The sequence below is a fragment of the Monosiga brevicollis genome, genomic scaffold (assembly GCF_000002865.3).
Source record: "Monosiga brevicollis MX1 MONBRscaffold_34 genomic scaffold, whole genome shotgun sequence".
NCBI lineage: Eukaryota > Choanoflagellata > Craspedida > Salpingoecidae > Monosiga > Monosiga brevicollis.
Genome location: NW_001865071.1, coordinates 229,500 through 245,484, shown reverse-complemented (window position 1 = coordinate 245,484; position 15,985 = coordinate 229,500). Strand labels below are relative to the sequence as shown.

Below are 15,985 nucleotides of genomic sequence, written 5' to 3'. Positions count from 1 at the left end.
TATGACAAGCACGTATCGGCAATATCGCTGGCATGGAGCAGGACCAGCAGTTGTATCATTACTATGTTCAAAAGAAAGCATTGCCAAACACACCAAATCGTTTTTCGAGTTGGAGCCACGTGTAATCGGAGGCACCTAGTGCGTCATCTTGAAGTTGGCGGGCAAAACTGGTAGGGCATCCACTTCCTGCAACAGCTCCTTGAGAGATTGTACGGAGAATGGTCGACCCTTCCAGTGCTTGTTGGCAAATCGCAAGCGACCTTGCGCATCAAGAATCACAAGATAGCCAGGCGCGGCTGCGTAGTCTATCTTGAGTCGTTGACAATCGCGGCTGCAGAGGTACACATGTGCATATAAGAGCATTTGACGACAGGGTTGCAAGGCGGAAAGACCACAAGAAAGATACGATGAAAAAAGCGCGCAAACACCAGGACGGGGCCAACAAGCCGACTCTTTTCGCGAGCTTCAAACATCATCGCCCTCTGCACATCTGTGCTAGCTCACCTGCCAACGGCATAAAGCGCTACGAAGACTGGACGGGGGCCAAAAGTGCACTGTCCACGCTGTGCATGCATGATGGTTTGGTACACCGTCTGCACGGCGCTCACAAGGGGATCGCTGATCATCGCGGCTGAAGGTGCGTGACAAGCCAAAATAGCGTAGCTGTTGCGGGGAGCCGACTGGGCGAATTGTTGCAACATGGTGTCGGTACAATGTGTCGCGCTCTTGTGCAAACACCCGCAGGCTCTAAACGGTGCAGCAAGATGGGTCAGCCATGCGTGCTGATGACACTCCCCCGGCGGCCAAGAGCATATTATCGAGAACACAAAGAGCATGCGGACTTGGCAGAGCGACTAGGAGCGCCAGTACGGGAGAAGCAATAGGGGCCGGATGATACGGCTGACGTTGGTCGACTACGACCTCGTGTTGTTGCTTGCTTTTGTTGCGTGGATGACCCTCGCACTGCACCCATACGGCAAGCGATCAAAGCGTGAGCACAGCGCACGTGGTATGGGCATGGCGTGGCGAACGATAAGACAGGCGATGGAGGGGCGAGTGCGGGCCGTACGAGTTGGTGGGGCTGTGCGTGGCCTGGCCAAATGATTAATGGCTGCGCGTGGGGAGCGTGCTGACTTGACGCGCAGCGTCGACGTGGGTCGATGTGCCTGCCGGGAAAAGAAAATCCAATAAAGCACACTTAAATGTTAAAAAAAGGCTGATGCGCGATGACACATGGCTTGGACGCTTGATGCCACTGCCAACGTACCGGAAGCTTGGAGGATCCAGGGCGTCCAGGCTTTGCCGTGGCGTTGGGCGCATGTGGAACGCGTGCTGAGCTGCCAGATCCTCCAGCATTCACAGTTGAAGTGCTCGGCTCACTGGGTAGCTCGACACCATTTTCCGCCAAATTCAGGCCGACAAAATTGCCGAGTCGATCGAGGAGATCGGTCGTGCGCGCACGTAGATCGGCAAGCATGGCAGACTGCGGCGGTACCACCTGCATGCTTGCACACACGGCCGGTACCGAGCTGCCAACGCTGACCGTGAATCGTCGATCCTGGGTAAAGCGCAAGAGGTTGTGAAGCGTGAGGGAAAAAAAAAAAAAAAAAAAAAAAAAAAAAAAAAAAAGCCGCTTGTGATGGCAAAGTCATGGTGGCAGTGTGGACCTACCTCTTGCGCTGGTGCTGATGGGCGATGGTGGCGGACAGTGATGCGCACGTCCGTGCGAGACTTGACGCGCACGGTCAAACAGGGGTTGATGATGGCAGTGTGGCTTGCAGCTGGGTCGCTCCACCGCAAGACTTCTTCCACATCACCTTCTGGATTGCATGTCGTAAGAAGATCGCGAGTGCAGACGAGGCGTGGCTGCCCGGTGGGGTGATAGCATGCGCCGCCGCTGATGGGGCTAAAGTAGGCCATGAGACGACCCTCAGGATGGTCATCGTAGGCCCAGACGTACGTGCCGGAGGGACAAAGCGATATGACCATGGCCGTATTGCCACTCGGGTAGCAAACCACCCCGCTGCCACGATGGAGTTCAAGAAAGCGGGTGCCGTCTGGGTAAGTCTGAAAAATGCCTGCACGGCTGGTGCGGGCGATGGAGAGAACGCCATCAAGATGCTGATCGGAGAGCTCGAGAATATCGGGAGACACGTGTTCCCGCAAGTCGGTGGCCGATTTGGACGGCAGCAGCTTGCGGGCCGTGGGCTTGGACGAGGGGCGATCAATGACTTCGCCGGCGCCAGCAGTGCCAGCGGCATCCGCCGGGCCCATGAGCGTGTTGCGCTCACGGCACTGGGCGGCCAAGGCGCGACCACACGCCCATTCCTGAAGGGTTTGGCGCTTGGGATTGAAGAGGTCCTTACCAGCAACTATCCACTCGGGGTGAGCGTTCAAGTCATCGCGATACTTGAACTCGAGCTGTGCGCGGCGGCCGCCACTGCGAACCACGGTTGGCTTGGAGTTGCCCAGCAGATTGTTGCTGCTAGCATTGTTGGCGGTGCCCGCAGCGCCGAGTGTGCTTGGGCGGCGCGGGGCAGGGGCGGACGAGCCACTGTCTTCGAGGGTCACGGAGGCGGGCGCGGCACGGCGCGGCGGGACGGGACTGGCACCGGTCGTTCGCGGACGATAATTTGGACTGTCGCGGGCCGAGTCGCCGCTCTGGCTGGGGCGCTGCATGTTGAACAAGGGGGCTGGGGAGACGCGGTAGGCACGTAGGTTTTGTAGGCTTGTGGTGGTACGCAAGGGCCGGGCTGTCTCAATGGGGTCAGTGTCGTCTTCGTCCCAGTCGGCGTCGGCAACGGGGCTTGGGTGTTTGCCAAAAGTTGAGGTGAGCTTGACCAGCTCGGCGCGTGTTGCCTGGAGCCAACCGCGGTGCGCGTGGGCACCAACGTTGTAGGCAAGGAGTTGCTGGAGTACGGAGTGTTTGCTTGGAGTGGCACGCGCAGCTGGTGGGCGGGCGTGTTCCGGTTCGTGGATGGTGCGCTTCCAGCGTGTGGCGGCACGGAAAGCCGATACAGTGGCGGAAAGGGTGGGTTCCGGAACCTGGGGGGTGACTCCTCGAGAGAATTCGCGGCCAGCGTCGGAGAGGGAAGGGGTGGACCGGAAGGCGGTGACGCGACCAAGCGCACGATCTCCGTTGCGGTGCCAGTACACGCGATTGTAGTCGGTGCAAAAGCCGGCCAAGTATGCACAGGCTGCGCAGGGCGCGGCCGTATGTGGGGGAAGGGCGGGTACGAGCTGTTTATCAGCGGCAGTAGTCGCTACCATCCACAACACCAAGTGGTAGGGGACTGGGCCAACGCCAGCTTCAAAAAGCACGCAGGAGCCGGTTGGGGCTTTGCTGAGCAGGCTTTGCTGAGATGGATTTCCCGCGGCAAAGGTGGTGAAGCAGCGGCCGGTGGCAGCCAATTTTCCTTTCACCGGCTGGAGACGAACCTCATAGGTTGCTTGACGACCAGCGTCGATGGGCTCGTCGTCGAGAATGCACCAACCAGGGCGGACAGCGGGCAACAGGGGCTCAGATACGGCACTTTTGGCGCGGCGACGGCGGCGCTGTGGCAGGGGGACGCACACGACAGTGGCGCCGTGGGTCACGACGCGGGCGCGTTCGGCAAATATGGCCCACGGGTCGGACTGAAACGGGGGAACAGCAGGAATAGGGTGATGGTGTATGATGGTCGGGGGCTTGCTGTGTGGTGGTCTGGGGGTGGGGTGGGCCTTGCCACCGGGTGTGAGGCCAGTTTTGGATTCCGTGGGTTGGGCTTCAAAATGTGCGCGGGATTTGACTGCGCTGGCGGGTCGAGGCGGGGGCACAGCTGAGGAGGCACGAGACGTAGGTCGGGCGTGGCTGCTATCAACGTCACGGTTGTTGCTGTCAAGATCACCTTCGGTGTCAGCGTCCGTTACAACAGGGGCTTTGATCTTGGGGCGCGGCGTAGGTTTTGGCCGAGTCTCAGGGCTGGCGAGGTGGATGTCCAGGTGACTGAAGAGGGCGTCACTGGCTTGGAATGGGCGCCTACGAAGGTCACGGGCAGAAGGTGGGGGAGGGAGGGTTGCTTCTTGGGACTTGCTTGGGGCTGGGGTGTCTTGTGTGGGCGGTGCTGAGCGGCGACCGCTCAGAAATTTGCGTGCCGCGCTGTTGGCTTTGGCAAGACCGAGTGGGCTGATCAAGGCGCCCTTACGATCCGGTGATTCAGAGCGCGGGTCCCCGAGTGTTGACTTGGCTGCACTATTTTGGTTGTTTGAATGAGTGGCGCTAGAGGTGGAGCCTGAACCCCCGCCTTGAGCCGAGCCGTTTGAAGCCTGAGGGCCCGAGGCTGAGCTTTGCGCCTGGTCGGACGCCGAATCGGCAAAGGAGTTTGTCGCGTCGGGAACGTCGGGTGTGGTGCGTTGCGCACGACGCAAAAAGAGGTTGGCAGCTTGCTTGGCTTTGATGAGGCCTGCAGTGGTAATCGGGGATGGCGGGCGTGGGATCGGGGTCGCGGCTGCGCTTTCAGCGGCCTCAGGGATGGGGTCGTGATTGGGGGCGCGCGAGGCGTAGGCTCCACCCCGCCCTGAGGCGGCCCTATCGTGGGCGCGAGTGCGGTCCCTCACGGCGGGCGGTGTCGGGCTGCGATGGAGCAAAGGAGGAGGGGAGAAAGCAGAGGGGGAGAAGCAGTGTCGGGCCAACATTGAGCTGCAAGAGGTCACCGGCTGCAGGCTTTCAACCTATAACCCCCTCGAAAGCAGGGACGGGGGTTGCATCGGCACATACCGGTGACTCGAGGTCGAGTGGGGATCTTGACGTGTGCCGGGGTTGCTGTTTGCAGAGACTGCCATGTACAACCGTGCACGCACGTCTTAGGGCCGGAGGGCCATGCACCACACCATGGCCAAGCTCTGCAAGCGAAATGATGGGCGGCGGCTACCGTACTCGCCAGGCAACAGCCCCAAACCGGTTGTCTGCCGATGCAGATTCAGACGTCACGTGCAGTCAGAGGCAAAGCCAAGGGGCGAGAGGGCGGGGAACCGACAAGTGTGCGTGTGTGAGTGTGTGTGCTTAAGGGAAAGGTTGGCTGGCTGGCTGTCAATCGGATGCAGGCAAAGCTGACATGCACATGCAGCAGACAGGAGCCCAAAGCAAAGCTCAAAGGGTCATGGGCAGAAGATGCCAAGCTTGAGACATGAGCCCGAGAAGGCAGAGGCGTGATCCTGACATGTGAGAACGACGGCGACGACGACGACGGCGACGACGAAGAAGTGTGTGTGTGTGTGTGTGTGTGTGTGTGTGTGTGTGATGTTGACTCGAAAACAACGAAAATTTCCCTCAAATTTAGTCGTAATAACTCGATATTCTGCTGCATTAACTGGATAACGATGTAATGGTACGTGGCTTTGAGTGATTGAAGTATCTTCAGCATTGTTGAAAAGGTCGTCATTAACCGTATTTGCTGCGGGTTGTGAAGGCTGACAATCTCTTGTTTACTTTGGTCAAATCGATATTGGTGAGTGGATTAAAATATGCTTGAAACGATACGATAATATGCATATCAAAACATCTGACAACCCGACCAAGGGACAGAGAGACAGAGAGACAGAGAGACAGAGACAGAGAGACAGAGAGACAGAGAGACAGAGAGACAGAGAGACAGAGAGACAGAGAGACAGAGAGACAGAGAGACAGAGAGACAGAGAGACAGAGAGACAGAGAGACAGAGAGACAGAGGGACAGAGGGACAGAGAGACAGAGACGAGACAATACAGAGACAGAGACAGACCACACACGAGTGGGTGGGGGGAATGTCCATTAAGGGGATAAGAACGTCAGTGGGTGTGAAGGCAGTTGGATGGCAGCGGGGTTGGTAGGTAGGAGAAGGAGGCGGAGGAGGAGGCGGAGGAGGCTCGGTGTTGGGATGAGGTCAGATAGGGTCATCAAAAAGAGTCGGGGACACAATGTGCTAAGTGGGGCTGTGGTGGTCCCCCGGCGGGATGTGACATGGCGCTACTTTGTACCCAACATTCCATTCCATATGGGCGTATCCTGCCAGACGACCCGGGCGTTCCTTCTTTCACGTGGCGTCTTGTGGTCGAAAGGGGCGCGGAACAAGACGCGCTCACTGAGATGGATGGATAGCTGACACGCACGTGGCCGACTGGCTGGCTGCGACCGCAGCCAGCAGTCTCAAGGCAGAAGCAGACCCAAAGAACAGAGGCCTTAACAACAAGGACACAAAGGGCAGCTGCTCAGGGGCAGCAACGCATCGCTCTCTCTCTCTCTCTCTCTCATCACCGATCCCTCAACAACCGATAAAGGAGGTCCATGTACATGATGGACCCATTGCCTACATACCCCGGGGGCCAGGGTCCACATCCCCCGCGAGGGACACAAGAGAGACGCCAACACGTCGTCGCGACCCCCAACAAAACGCTTGCAGCCACCGGTGGCGAATCACCATGCGCCACACTCTCTACCATGAACCGCCGTGTCAGCCCATGTCTCTCAAACACCTCTACCTCAACGCTTATATCCCATATTTCATCAATCTGACATTCATGTCTCTCTGAATTACGCTGTGAGTCGACCCAACTCTCTGGTGCGCCTCCTTCATTTTGCGGAATCGGCGTTACCAGCATCAGCATCATCCCCTGCTCCTGCTCCTGCTCCTGCTCCTTCCCCCTGCTCCTGCTCTTTCCCCCTGCTGCTGCTGCTGCTGCTGTGCTGGCTGCCGTTACCGTCTTGGTCTCATCGTCGTCGTCGTCGTCGTCGTCGTCGTCGTCGTCGTCGTCGTCGTCGTCGTCGTCGTCGTCGTCGTCGTCGTCGTCGTCGTCGTCGTCGTCGTCGTGGTGGTGGGCTTCGCCCTGTCAGCCTGTGGGATTGTGGGCTGGTCTGATCTTTTCTTGCATTCGCACCTCTCTCCGTCCGCGTGTGGCTGCCAGCTCGGGGTCTGGTCGTGCCTCGCCACCGCACACCTCTGTGTCGCTTTGAGCAGCGGGCTCTTCATCTTTAAGCACCAATACAGGATACCCCGCAGCCTGCTGCATCCCTGGAGAACGGGAATCAAGGGCCCGGGGCTGAACTCGTCTCAACGCGCATCACGTTCGCCGCCGCCAACGGGCTAGCTGTGGCCTCGCCGTGTTGAATCGCCACTCGGTCCAGCGGCTGCTGTCGCCCAGCCCCCCAAAGCGGAAAGGCCCCACCTTCACTGCCCGGCCAAGATGAGCCGGTTCCCAAGCCCGTACACGGAGCGTCGCGGGTTTTTCGTCTGGGAGGAACTGGGCTATCTGGCCCGAGCCTGCGGCTTTACCAACGATTTGTTCGAGCGCAACTACACCAGCAACAACGAAGGCATTGGCGAAGGGCTGTCCAAGACGCAGCTCGAGGTCTGGCTCGAGACCAATGCTTTGGACAGGGATCTGCACCGCACGGCCAACTTTCGCACCAGCTCTCAAAACGTCCTCGTCTTCAAACGTGCTGCTCGTCTCATTAGCACCCGCAAGCTCACGTTTCAAGACATTTATGATGGCCGCATCGCCTTTGACCTCTACGATGGCGAGAATGACCACGAAGGCCTTTACCTCAAGGATCTCTCTCTCTGCCTGCGCGCCCTCAAAATGGCCAACCGCGCCGCCACCGCCGCCCAGCTGCCCGCCGAGCTCCGCCGTGTCTGCCGCACCTCCTTTACCCCGGCCTGCCTGCAGCTCCCTGATTTTCTTGAGCTTATGGCTCGGTTTGCGCCCATCCATCCCAACCCCGCCATTATGACACCAGACGACGACGTGGACAGCCCCGGCCCCCAGGAAACCGTTCCCGCTGCCACGGGCCACACTCCTGTCAGCGCACGTGACCGCCAGCTTCAGCGCGACGAAGAAGCTCGCATCAAGTGGAAGGAAGCTCAGGTTTGTTGAATTCTCTCGCTTGCTCGCTTGCGCTCTTTCTTGCTCTCACGATATTGCCATTTCATCGGTTGTCTCTCGGTGCCATCATTGGGTCTGCACCTCCTCCACATTGCTCCGTTCTGCAGATGACCATCTTAACACGCCCCAACAAGCCTCGCTCATCGGCGAGTAGCTTGCGAGCTACACCGACGCCCAAGTCGCGGTCGCCCCTTCCCACCTCACCCTCTCCAACCCCAGCTTCCGCCTCCTCCACTCCCGCAGCCTCCCCCTTGCTTCGCCGCACATCCTCCTCACCGCATACCACCGAGGCCCATTCAACGTCGCCCCATCCCCCATCCACTTCGTCCTCCCCACAACCACCGGCCCGCCGCTCCCCCTCCCCTCGCATCCGACGCGCCAGCACTGCCGTTCGATCGGGGCGCTCTGAGGTTGGCCCTTTCTGCAGTTTTCATAAAGTCTTCTTCGCCGCTATCACCTGTGTATTCATTATTATATTTGATCCTGCCGCAGGTTATGGAACACATCTTGACCATGGACCAAGAATTGCAGCAATTGCGCCATGGCAAAAGCCTGTCCACGTTTGCCGCTTTGTCTGATGAAGGCCACCGCCTTATTCAAAACGTGAGCCCCTGCCCCGCCGCCCATACCTGGTCAAGAGACATGCGCTGTCCTTGACCCCATTCAAGTTGCTCCCTTCATGACCTCCCTTCATGCGTCGCCCGTGTGTTTGAGCATTGTGTGTTTGAGCATTGTGCTTTCTTTTCCGTGCCTCACTGCTCGGATTCTCACCGCTACACGACAGCTGGAGCAACGCCATCGCACCATGCCCGCCTCGGTTGTGGAGGCTCAGCAGAAGAAGGAAGCCGAGCAAAAGCAGGAGCAGAAGCAGGAGCAGGAGGCAGCCCAAAAACAAGGAAAGGTACAACGTAAGGAGCAACCCCGCCAGCGTCGAGCCTCAGTCGCTGGGCATGTCCCCGTGCGTCGCAGCGCGCGTCGCATGACGGCGACCGAGATTGACACGAGTTTTGGGCGCCGGGCAAGCCGAATCGGCCAGCTGAGCTCGCGGGCTGAGAGCGGTTTGGACAGTGTCAATGGAGACGAGCACCACACTGACATCGATGGTGAAAGCCTCAATCTCCCGGCGTCCGTGGATGCCAGCCGGCGTGCATCTGCACATCACAGTCCTACCCGCCGGGCACGCCGGCCCTCGGCACGCGACCACCCACTCGTGCGCGAGGCCTTGGCTGTCCAACCCGAGCTGGCCTCCAACCTCGACTTGCAAACCGAGTCACAACGTCCCTTGGTGACGGAGCGTGACCGTTTGTTGCAAGCGGCTGAGGTGGAGGACCTTGAATGGGATATGGCCTGCGCTAACGATCCCGAATTGCGCAAGATTTTGCGTGAGCGGCGCGTTTCCACAATCTCCGATCACTCCCAGGAGGATGGTGACGGCGATGTGGGCCATCGCCGTGGGTCCATGCGTCGGCCCAGTGGTGCCATGTCCGTGGGTCGCCACCGTCGGCGACCGAGCCGCGCCAGCACGGTATGGGCGGCCTATCCGCATGATGAGGAAGAAGACCAAATTGTCAAGGTGCAGGTGAGGGAGGACGGAGAAGAGGAGGAAGAAGAAACGGCCAGTTCCCGCGCCCTGGCCGGTCTGATTCTCGAAGAGGATGAGGATAGCCCCTTGTCCTTGGGCTCGAGCCCGAGTCGTGTTCGAGGCTCTCTGTCTCCATTGGGCCGCCTCTCAGTCCTATCAACTCGAAGCTCCATCTTCGACACGACCCCGCCACCCCAGTCTACCCCGCCTCCCAGCTTTCAAGTGTCACTGCCCCCAAGTTCGCCAAAGCGCTCGCCCTACAGTCATGGGCTGTCCTCGTCGAGTCGCCGTGAGTCCATCGTGGAAAGCAATCTGCTCAACCTCGAGGTTCGCGATTGGCACCAGCCCAACAAGTGGGACCCGTGATCTCATTCCATGGCTCCATTCGGTTTGGGTTTTTGACACACGTGCCTGCGTCAGCAACCCTGCCCAGTCTTGCCTGGGCTGATACCACCTTCCGATCATTAACATTTTCTGATTATGACTATTTTGAAGTTTACTGTCGTGCATCAATTATAGCTCTTGTGGCATGTTGGCATGCCCGATGAACTTATTCCTACTATTATCATTATATTAACGTGTTGTTGTTATGACTTTGGGTGGGATACCTGATTCAGCTGAGAAAATTTATGCATCAAAAAAAGAAATGATAAAACTAAGTACTGTACTACTGTGCCACGGCAAGTCACGAGCAACGCCTCCAGTTGGTGGTGTGGCCCAAAGGTGTCAGTTGCGCCTCACCGTTGTCAGAGGAGCTGCGGTCGGGTCACGCTGGCAAGGGGCGTCTCAGCTTCAAGGTTGGCATACTGCGCCGCTAGCTCGTTTAGGCTGTTTAGCGCCACGTCGAAATGACCTTGATCCATGCCCTCGGAAGTAAAGTGGTGCTTGAAGGCGCGCTTGCGATAGAGCTTGAGGAAGCGATCCCGGACAGCGACAAAGCTGTTACGAATACACGTGTTGTTGGCCAGGCAGAGCAGGCTGCGGCTTTGGCGCACAGAGGCTTGGCGGCACATGCCAATCTTCCAGCCGTCAGGATTCCAGTCCGCAAAGCGCAGCTGCTGCTTCATGCGATCGACGTTGCGTCGCACGTCAGACATTTCCACGTCTCCGCGAAGCATGAGGGTGCAGGCGCTGAAGAGGCCCCGGCGTGGGTCGCTGCGCAGTAATTGGAAGGAACGGTCAAAGGCATCGGTAAACATTTGATCCAGGCGGCGGGGCGGCACGTGGACGTCGGCCAGGTCATAGAGCGGCGAGAGGCTGCTGGTCACAAAATGCATCTTGGGAAAGGGCACCAGGTTCATTGTCAGTTCATTGACGTCGACGTTGACTGAGCCGGGGAAGCGAGAGCCGGACGTCATGTCCAAGAGCATCTTGGCAACAATCGAATTCATGCGGCGCCACGGCCGCTTGTTTTCCCCGACGCTGCCACTGCCATCTACCTCAGACTTGGCCTTGAGCTTGCCTGCATTGAGTGGCCCGGTTGAGACACTTTGGGAAACAAGGCTCTACCCGTCGGCGCGCGTGTTGCAGCTCGAGCGCGCGAGGTGCAAGAGGTGGAGGGGCAGGAGTTGCATTTACCTTTGCTCATGGTGTCAATGTTGGCGACAATGTCCGCCAAGGCCTGGTTTTCCACGGGCAGGACGCAGTCGGCAAATTCCTTGAGTTGATGCGTGGCAAAGGAGCAGTTGTATGGCGACGTAATGACGTCGTCGTCCTGCCAGAACAAGGAGTCAGCGGTGAGCCAAGTGAACAGGTCAGTATTGCGCCAGTGCCCACAACGCGGTGAACGCGGCGCCACGAGGCCAAGACAGTCAAGGACACCTCGCTGGGGTAGACGGGGACGACGAAGCGATAGACGTCGGGAAAGGCGTCGTGGAGCATTTCAACGAGCCAGGTCCCGAGGCCCGAGCCGGTACCGCCACCCATGCTATGTAAGAGGAGGAAGGATTGCAGGCAGTCACAGGCCTCGGCGGCCCGGCGCACGGCCTGTTCAATGTCTGCACCATACTGGGCGCCGTATTGATGGTAGCCCACGGCCCAATTGTTGCCGCTTCCGCTCACGCTGGTGACGCAGTGAGCACGATCAAAGAGTTCGCCGAGCGGACCCCGTTGCAAGCCGTTGACGACGCCTTCTTCCATGTCGACCAGGACCGCCCGGGCGCGCAGCGTGGCAATGGGCTGCTCGCCTTGACCCACGGGCAAACGACGGGGCGGATGAACCGAGGTGTCGACATTTTCAAAAAACGTGTTCATCGCCTCGTCAAAGGTCCCTTGGCTATTGATGGCGGCATGTTCTTCGAGTGCCCGTTGCCAGAATTGCGCGCCAATCTGTGCACCTCACAGGTCAACCTGAGTGCCACCGAGCGCAGGATCGTCTCCGGTACAAGGCAGCCCGGCGGGGGGGTCATGCACGCACCTGGTTGCCGCATTGGCCCACTTGCACCACAATAGACTGGGTCATGGCGGCCACCCGTCGTCCCACTGATGCGTCAACGCCCACCCTCGACACACACAAGGAAGCCTGCTGTCCCCACCACCAACCACACAGCACAAAGGCCAGAACAAACAGCAAGCAAGCCGAGGAGGCGACCACGGCACTCGAGTGGGCGGCGTCGGCGCCGAACGGGGAACCGGGGCGGTAAAACAGCACGCGAACAAAGTGATGATAATTGTGTCCACTCATAAACTCTCGAAATCAGTGAGAATACTTGGTTTTATCTGACATTCACCCAACATTTTGCTGACGTTGATGACGTCAATCCGAAGCAAGGCGCGGTGGCGCTTACCAGCGTTGGTGACGTCACGGGCGCGATTGACAAGACTCTGGCCTTGTTCAAGTAATCGTAGCCAATATCGAGTTTATTGTAGTTTTCATGCTGATATGTACGTTACTTATAGTAGATACTTTATTGGTAATATGCGATATCCGGTCTCCCGATGACTTGATCGAGCCGCACGGCTCCATAGCTCCATGGGCCACGGAGGGAGGATGCAAGCATATGTGTGAGTACAAAGCATTGATCTGATGATTGTGGCAAGCTGCACCGAGCTGCCCCCTGACCGATCGCACACTCACACACTCACACACTCACGCACACTCACACACTTACACACGGTCTGTTCCTATGGCTCGGTGATCAAGCACATGCTCCGTGGCCGTGGCGCCGCCCGCTCTGCCACGATTCTTGTGCGATTCTTGCTTCCGATGGAGCGGCGCTTGCTTCGCGTTCCACGACTCGCATGGGCTCACCATGTCCCAAACCCTCTTGCCAATGGGCTTTTGGGGGAAGGAGCTCATGAAGATTGCTCTGGGTTTCTTCTAGCGCATCCGGGTCAGGCTCGGCGCCCCTGTCAACCTGCCAACGTCGCGGTGCAGACAGGACGCTCTCAACCTTGCATCCGCAACGCCCGAGTGATTCTCGGTGGACGCGACGATTCGAACACGAAAGCACGCTCGGCTGCCGCTTCAGCAAAGTCTTCATGACCTCAAAAGCGGCCAATCTGGCTGCAGATGGTGGTCGCGGGCCATCGCGATCACGCAGGCAACACACCCCAACGTCGTCGGTGATGACGGTCAGCTCAGTCCAAAATCAAGCCCCTGGCCGTCTCATTGAGCGGCAAGTCTTCCCAAGCCCGATCATGGTTTTGCAGTGCCTTGAACGTTTTGATGGCCGCCCCCACGCATGCAACGCGGGGGGCTTCGCATGTGAAAACGACGTTGTTTGAGATCCTCTTTGATCAGCTCGACCCCAGGCAGCGGAGGAATAATTGCACTCGATCGCGCTTCGACTGCGCACGTTGACCGCGACGGCCTTGCGTCTTTGTCACATCCCATGTCGCCTGTTACCGTGTTACCCCTCCATTCCGGGCCGTCAATATCAGTCGTGCGGCGATCACGCGCACTTTTCTGCCCTCCCCCTCAAACCCCCTACCCCCTACCCTGGCCCCTCGCTTTGCTCAAGGGTTGGTTGTTTGACCGTTGTCCCAGCAAACGTCAAGCAAAGGCAACGTGGTCAATGCTGGTCCCAAAGGACCCTAATGTAGCTCATACCATCCTGCATCTTACCTTGACTCCGGCACGCCAAGGGCGCAAGAGGGGGTTCCTTGCCGCCGAGTGTCCTCCTCAAATGACCTGAGTGGCCCTTTTCTTGCACATCGTGCTCAATCCGTCCTTCGAATGACCTCTTTCGGTCGACTTGGCCGTTCGACCCCGCCCATTGTCACCTGGGTCAGAGATGGATGTGGGTGTCATCCTCAAGACGTTCGCCGGCGGCTGGCGCCGCCTGATGGGGACACTAGCGCTAGCAATCCAAATGCCTGGCCGGTTGTCGTGACTGAGAGGTGAGAAAGATGCCGAGAATAGGATGGGGTGACATGGGGTTACGGGTCACAGGCATCACACACAGCAAGCGGTGACACCTCCACTTGGCGTCGCGCATCTGATGACTGCGCCCTTATTGCCTCTATCGACGCCGCGCTAGGACCACAGCGGAGCCAGCGCATAGCGAGCGTGATCAAAACTCTGGATACGACGCGTTGCAAACGCATGCCGAATACCAGTGGCGCAGATCCAGTCGGCAGGCATTGAAGCTTGCGTCGCGTGCCACCACGCTGGCCTACCGTAGCCGTCTAGTCGGGCAGGCAGGCATGATGCTCTCTTGCCGTGTCATGGCGCATGCATGAACTGAGCCCATGGCGCAATGGGGGCAAGGCGGGGAGTGGGTGGGTTCGGTGACTGATGTACTCGTCCGAGGTACTGCGTCCTTGCGCTGCACGAGAAACCCGAATTGGCTGCCGGCGAGTGTCGGGTTGCCCGGGTGTCGCTTATCATCAAGCAACACGGATCTCGTGCCGTCTCACCAGAGCATGCATGCGAAACAACAATGTGCAGAGTTAAAAGTAATTGAGCCTAAACCTGATCAATTGCGTTGCGAGACTAATCCAACATCATGCATCAAACAACAGCAGAGACCAAAGAATGGAATTAAAAAAAAAAGAACACGGCGGGCGGGTAACGATAGTAAAGAAGACACGGCCTTGGGGGCATTGTTGGCGAAGACGCCAAGCGGCGCCAGCGCGCAGATGACGATGCGTATGCCAAAAAAAAACCCCCGGCTACGCCGCTCCGGACAAGCATGCAACATGCGAGACAATCAAACAAAAACTTTCGGGAAAACCGCAAAGCACGTCTGTCCAGATCAACTCTTCAAGTCAAAGGCCGGAGAACACGGGAAAGCAGCGAGGTTAAACCAAAGAAATAGTAAAAGAGCCTAGGATGATAAGAAAAAGACAAGTCGGTCAAGGAGATATCAGGTCTGTAAACGCTGACCAAAAGCAGGAGGGAGACACTCAGGACGGCACAGCACAGCACAGCACATGAACGTGCACGCGCATTGAGCCCTGGCTGAGCAGCATGCTGGCTGAGCAGTAGGGCACGGCGCGTACACGTTGCTTGTTGCGCACAGCGCAACAAAAGCGCAACCGAGATGGTGGTGGCTGGTCGTAGACCACGCAAGACCCCACGTCAAGAGGAGCATAGAATAAGATTTAGAATCCAGGGAAAGAACATGGCGGTAGAAGAGATGAGAGCCACGTCGCAGACCGGATCACAGCGGGCGGTCTACCATGTGGCTCTCAGACAGGGAGTGAAGGTGCTCAGAAGCGGCACGACCGCTTTGCGGCGTGCAGTTGATCGTCAGTCGCTGCATCCTCCAGATGGCGACGCTGTGCTGCGTGACGAGCCAGACTTGGGGCGTCATCGAGCTCGCCATCATCGTCGCTGAAGCTGTTGTCACTATCAAAGACGTCATCCTCTTCATCAGTCTCGACAAAATCGTCTTGGTCTGCTTCGTCGTCCTCGTCGTCCTCGTCGTCCTCGTCGGGAAAGAGGACCTCGAGCGCCTGGTCGAGGCAGCTTTGATGATAGTCTACTAGTTCTTGAGACATGCCACCGTCGGCTAGGGTCCGGACGAGTGACTCAACCTCTAGCACGTATTCGACCAACATATTTTCCAGGTCCTCGTTGCCGTGTTCGAGGTCGTTGAGAAAGGCTTGCTCGGTCTCAAAGGCACCCGCGGCAAGATCCGAGCTGCGAAGCTGTGGGTTGGCGTCAAGACTTGATTGGTTCTCCTCGGTCGGTGTGCACCAGCCCGCCTACATGACATGTCAGGCAAAATGACAAGGTGAGAACGAGGGTGACCGCCAGCCAAAGTCGACACCATTTGATCATGGTCAGCAGCGGCGAATCGTATGAGCGAGGCGCTGCACGTTGTGGCGTACCGAGCAAGTGGGAGCAGGGACCTGGCGCTGGGGCGGCAGTTGTGGGGTCAGGGCCACGGGTGGAGAGGCGCCCGAGAGTTGGGAACTGGGTGAGGCCAGGAGGCGTGGAGCTGATTCCTCCGTGGATGTTGAGGGGTGGTTGAGCAGCGGTGCCTCCTTGGCAGCGGGGGTACAAGGCATGGCGGACAGAGATGCTGAGTGCGACATGGCTGCCAGTGTGTGGATCAA

The 15,985-nt window shown here is 58.3% G+C and overlaps 4 protein-coding genes across 4 annotated transcripts; 1 reads left to right on the top strand and 3 right to left on the bottom strand.

The window, feature by feature from the left end:
- Window positions 1–135: 135 nt before the first annotated feature.
- MONBRDRAFT_12037 (uncharacterized protein) lies at window positions 136–7,725 on the bottom strand (the record flags this gene model as incomplete). The annotated part of the gene is made up of 8 exons (XM_001749828.1): window positions 136–331; window positions 505–631; window positions 1,007–1,166; window positions 1,268–1,558; window positions 1,672–4,612; window positions 6,332–6,840; window positions 6,892–7,025; window positions 7,287–7,725. The coding sequence occupies 8 exons, from the start codon at window positions 7,723–7,725 to the stop codon at window positions 136–138; spliced, it is 4,797 nt and encodes a 1,598-aa protein (XP_001749880.1).
- An 850-nt stretch (window positions 7,726–8,575) lies between these two features.
- MONBRDRAFT_12036 (uncharacterized protein) lies at window positions 8,576–9,844 on the top strand (the record flags this gene model as incomplete). Its single annotated transcript, XM_001749880.1, has 1 exon — window positions 8,576–9,844. The coding sequence occupies one exon, from the start codon at window positions 8,576–8,578 to the stop codon at window positions 9,842–9,844; it is 1,269 nt and encodes a 422-aa protein (XP_001749932.1).
- Window positions 9,845–10,224: 380 nt separating this feature from the next.
- MONBRDRAFT_29416 (uncharacterized protein) lies at window positions 10,225–11,939 on the bottom strand (the record flags this gene model as incomplete). Its single annotated transcript, XM_001749827.1, has 4 exons — window positions 10,225–10,940; window positions 11,057–11,192; window positions 11,267–11,806; window positions 11,895–11,939. The coding sequence occupies 4 exons, from the start codon at window positions 11,937–11,939 to the stop codon at window positions 10,225–10,227; spliced, it is 1,437 nt and encodes a 478-aa protein (XP_001749879.1).
- A 3,194-nt stretch (window positions 11,940–15,133) lies between these two features.
- MONBRDRAFT_12034 (uncharacterized protein) lies at window positions 15,134–15,964 on the bottom strand (the record flags this gene model as incomplete). Its single annotated transcript, XM_001749826.1, has 2 exons — window positions 15,134–15,631; window positions 15,758–15,964. 2 exons carry the CDS (start codon window positions 15,962–15,964, stop codon window positions 15,134–15,136), a joined length of 705 nt encoding a protein of 234 aa, XP_001749878.1.
- Window positions 15,965–15,985: the final 21 nt, after the last annotated feature.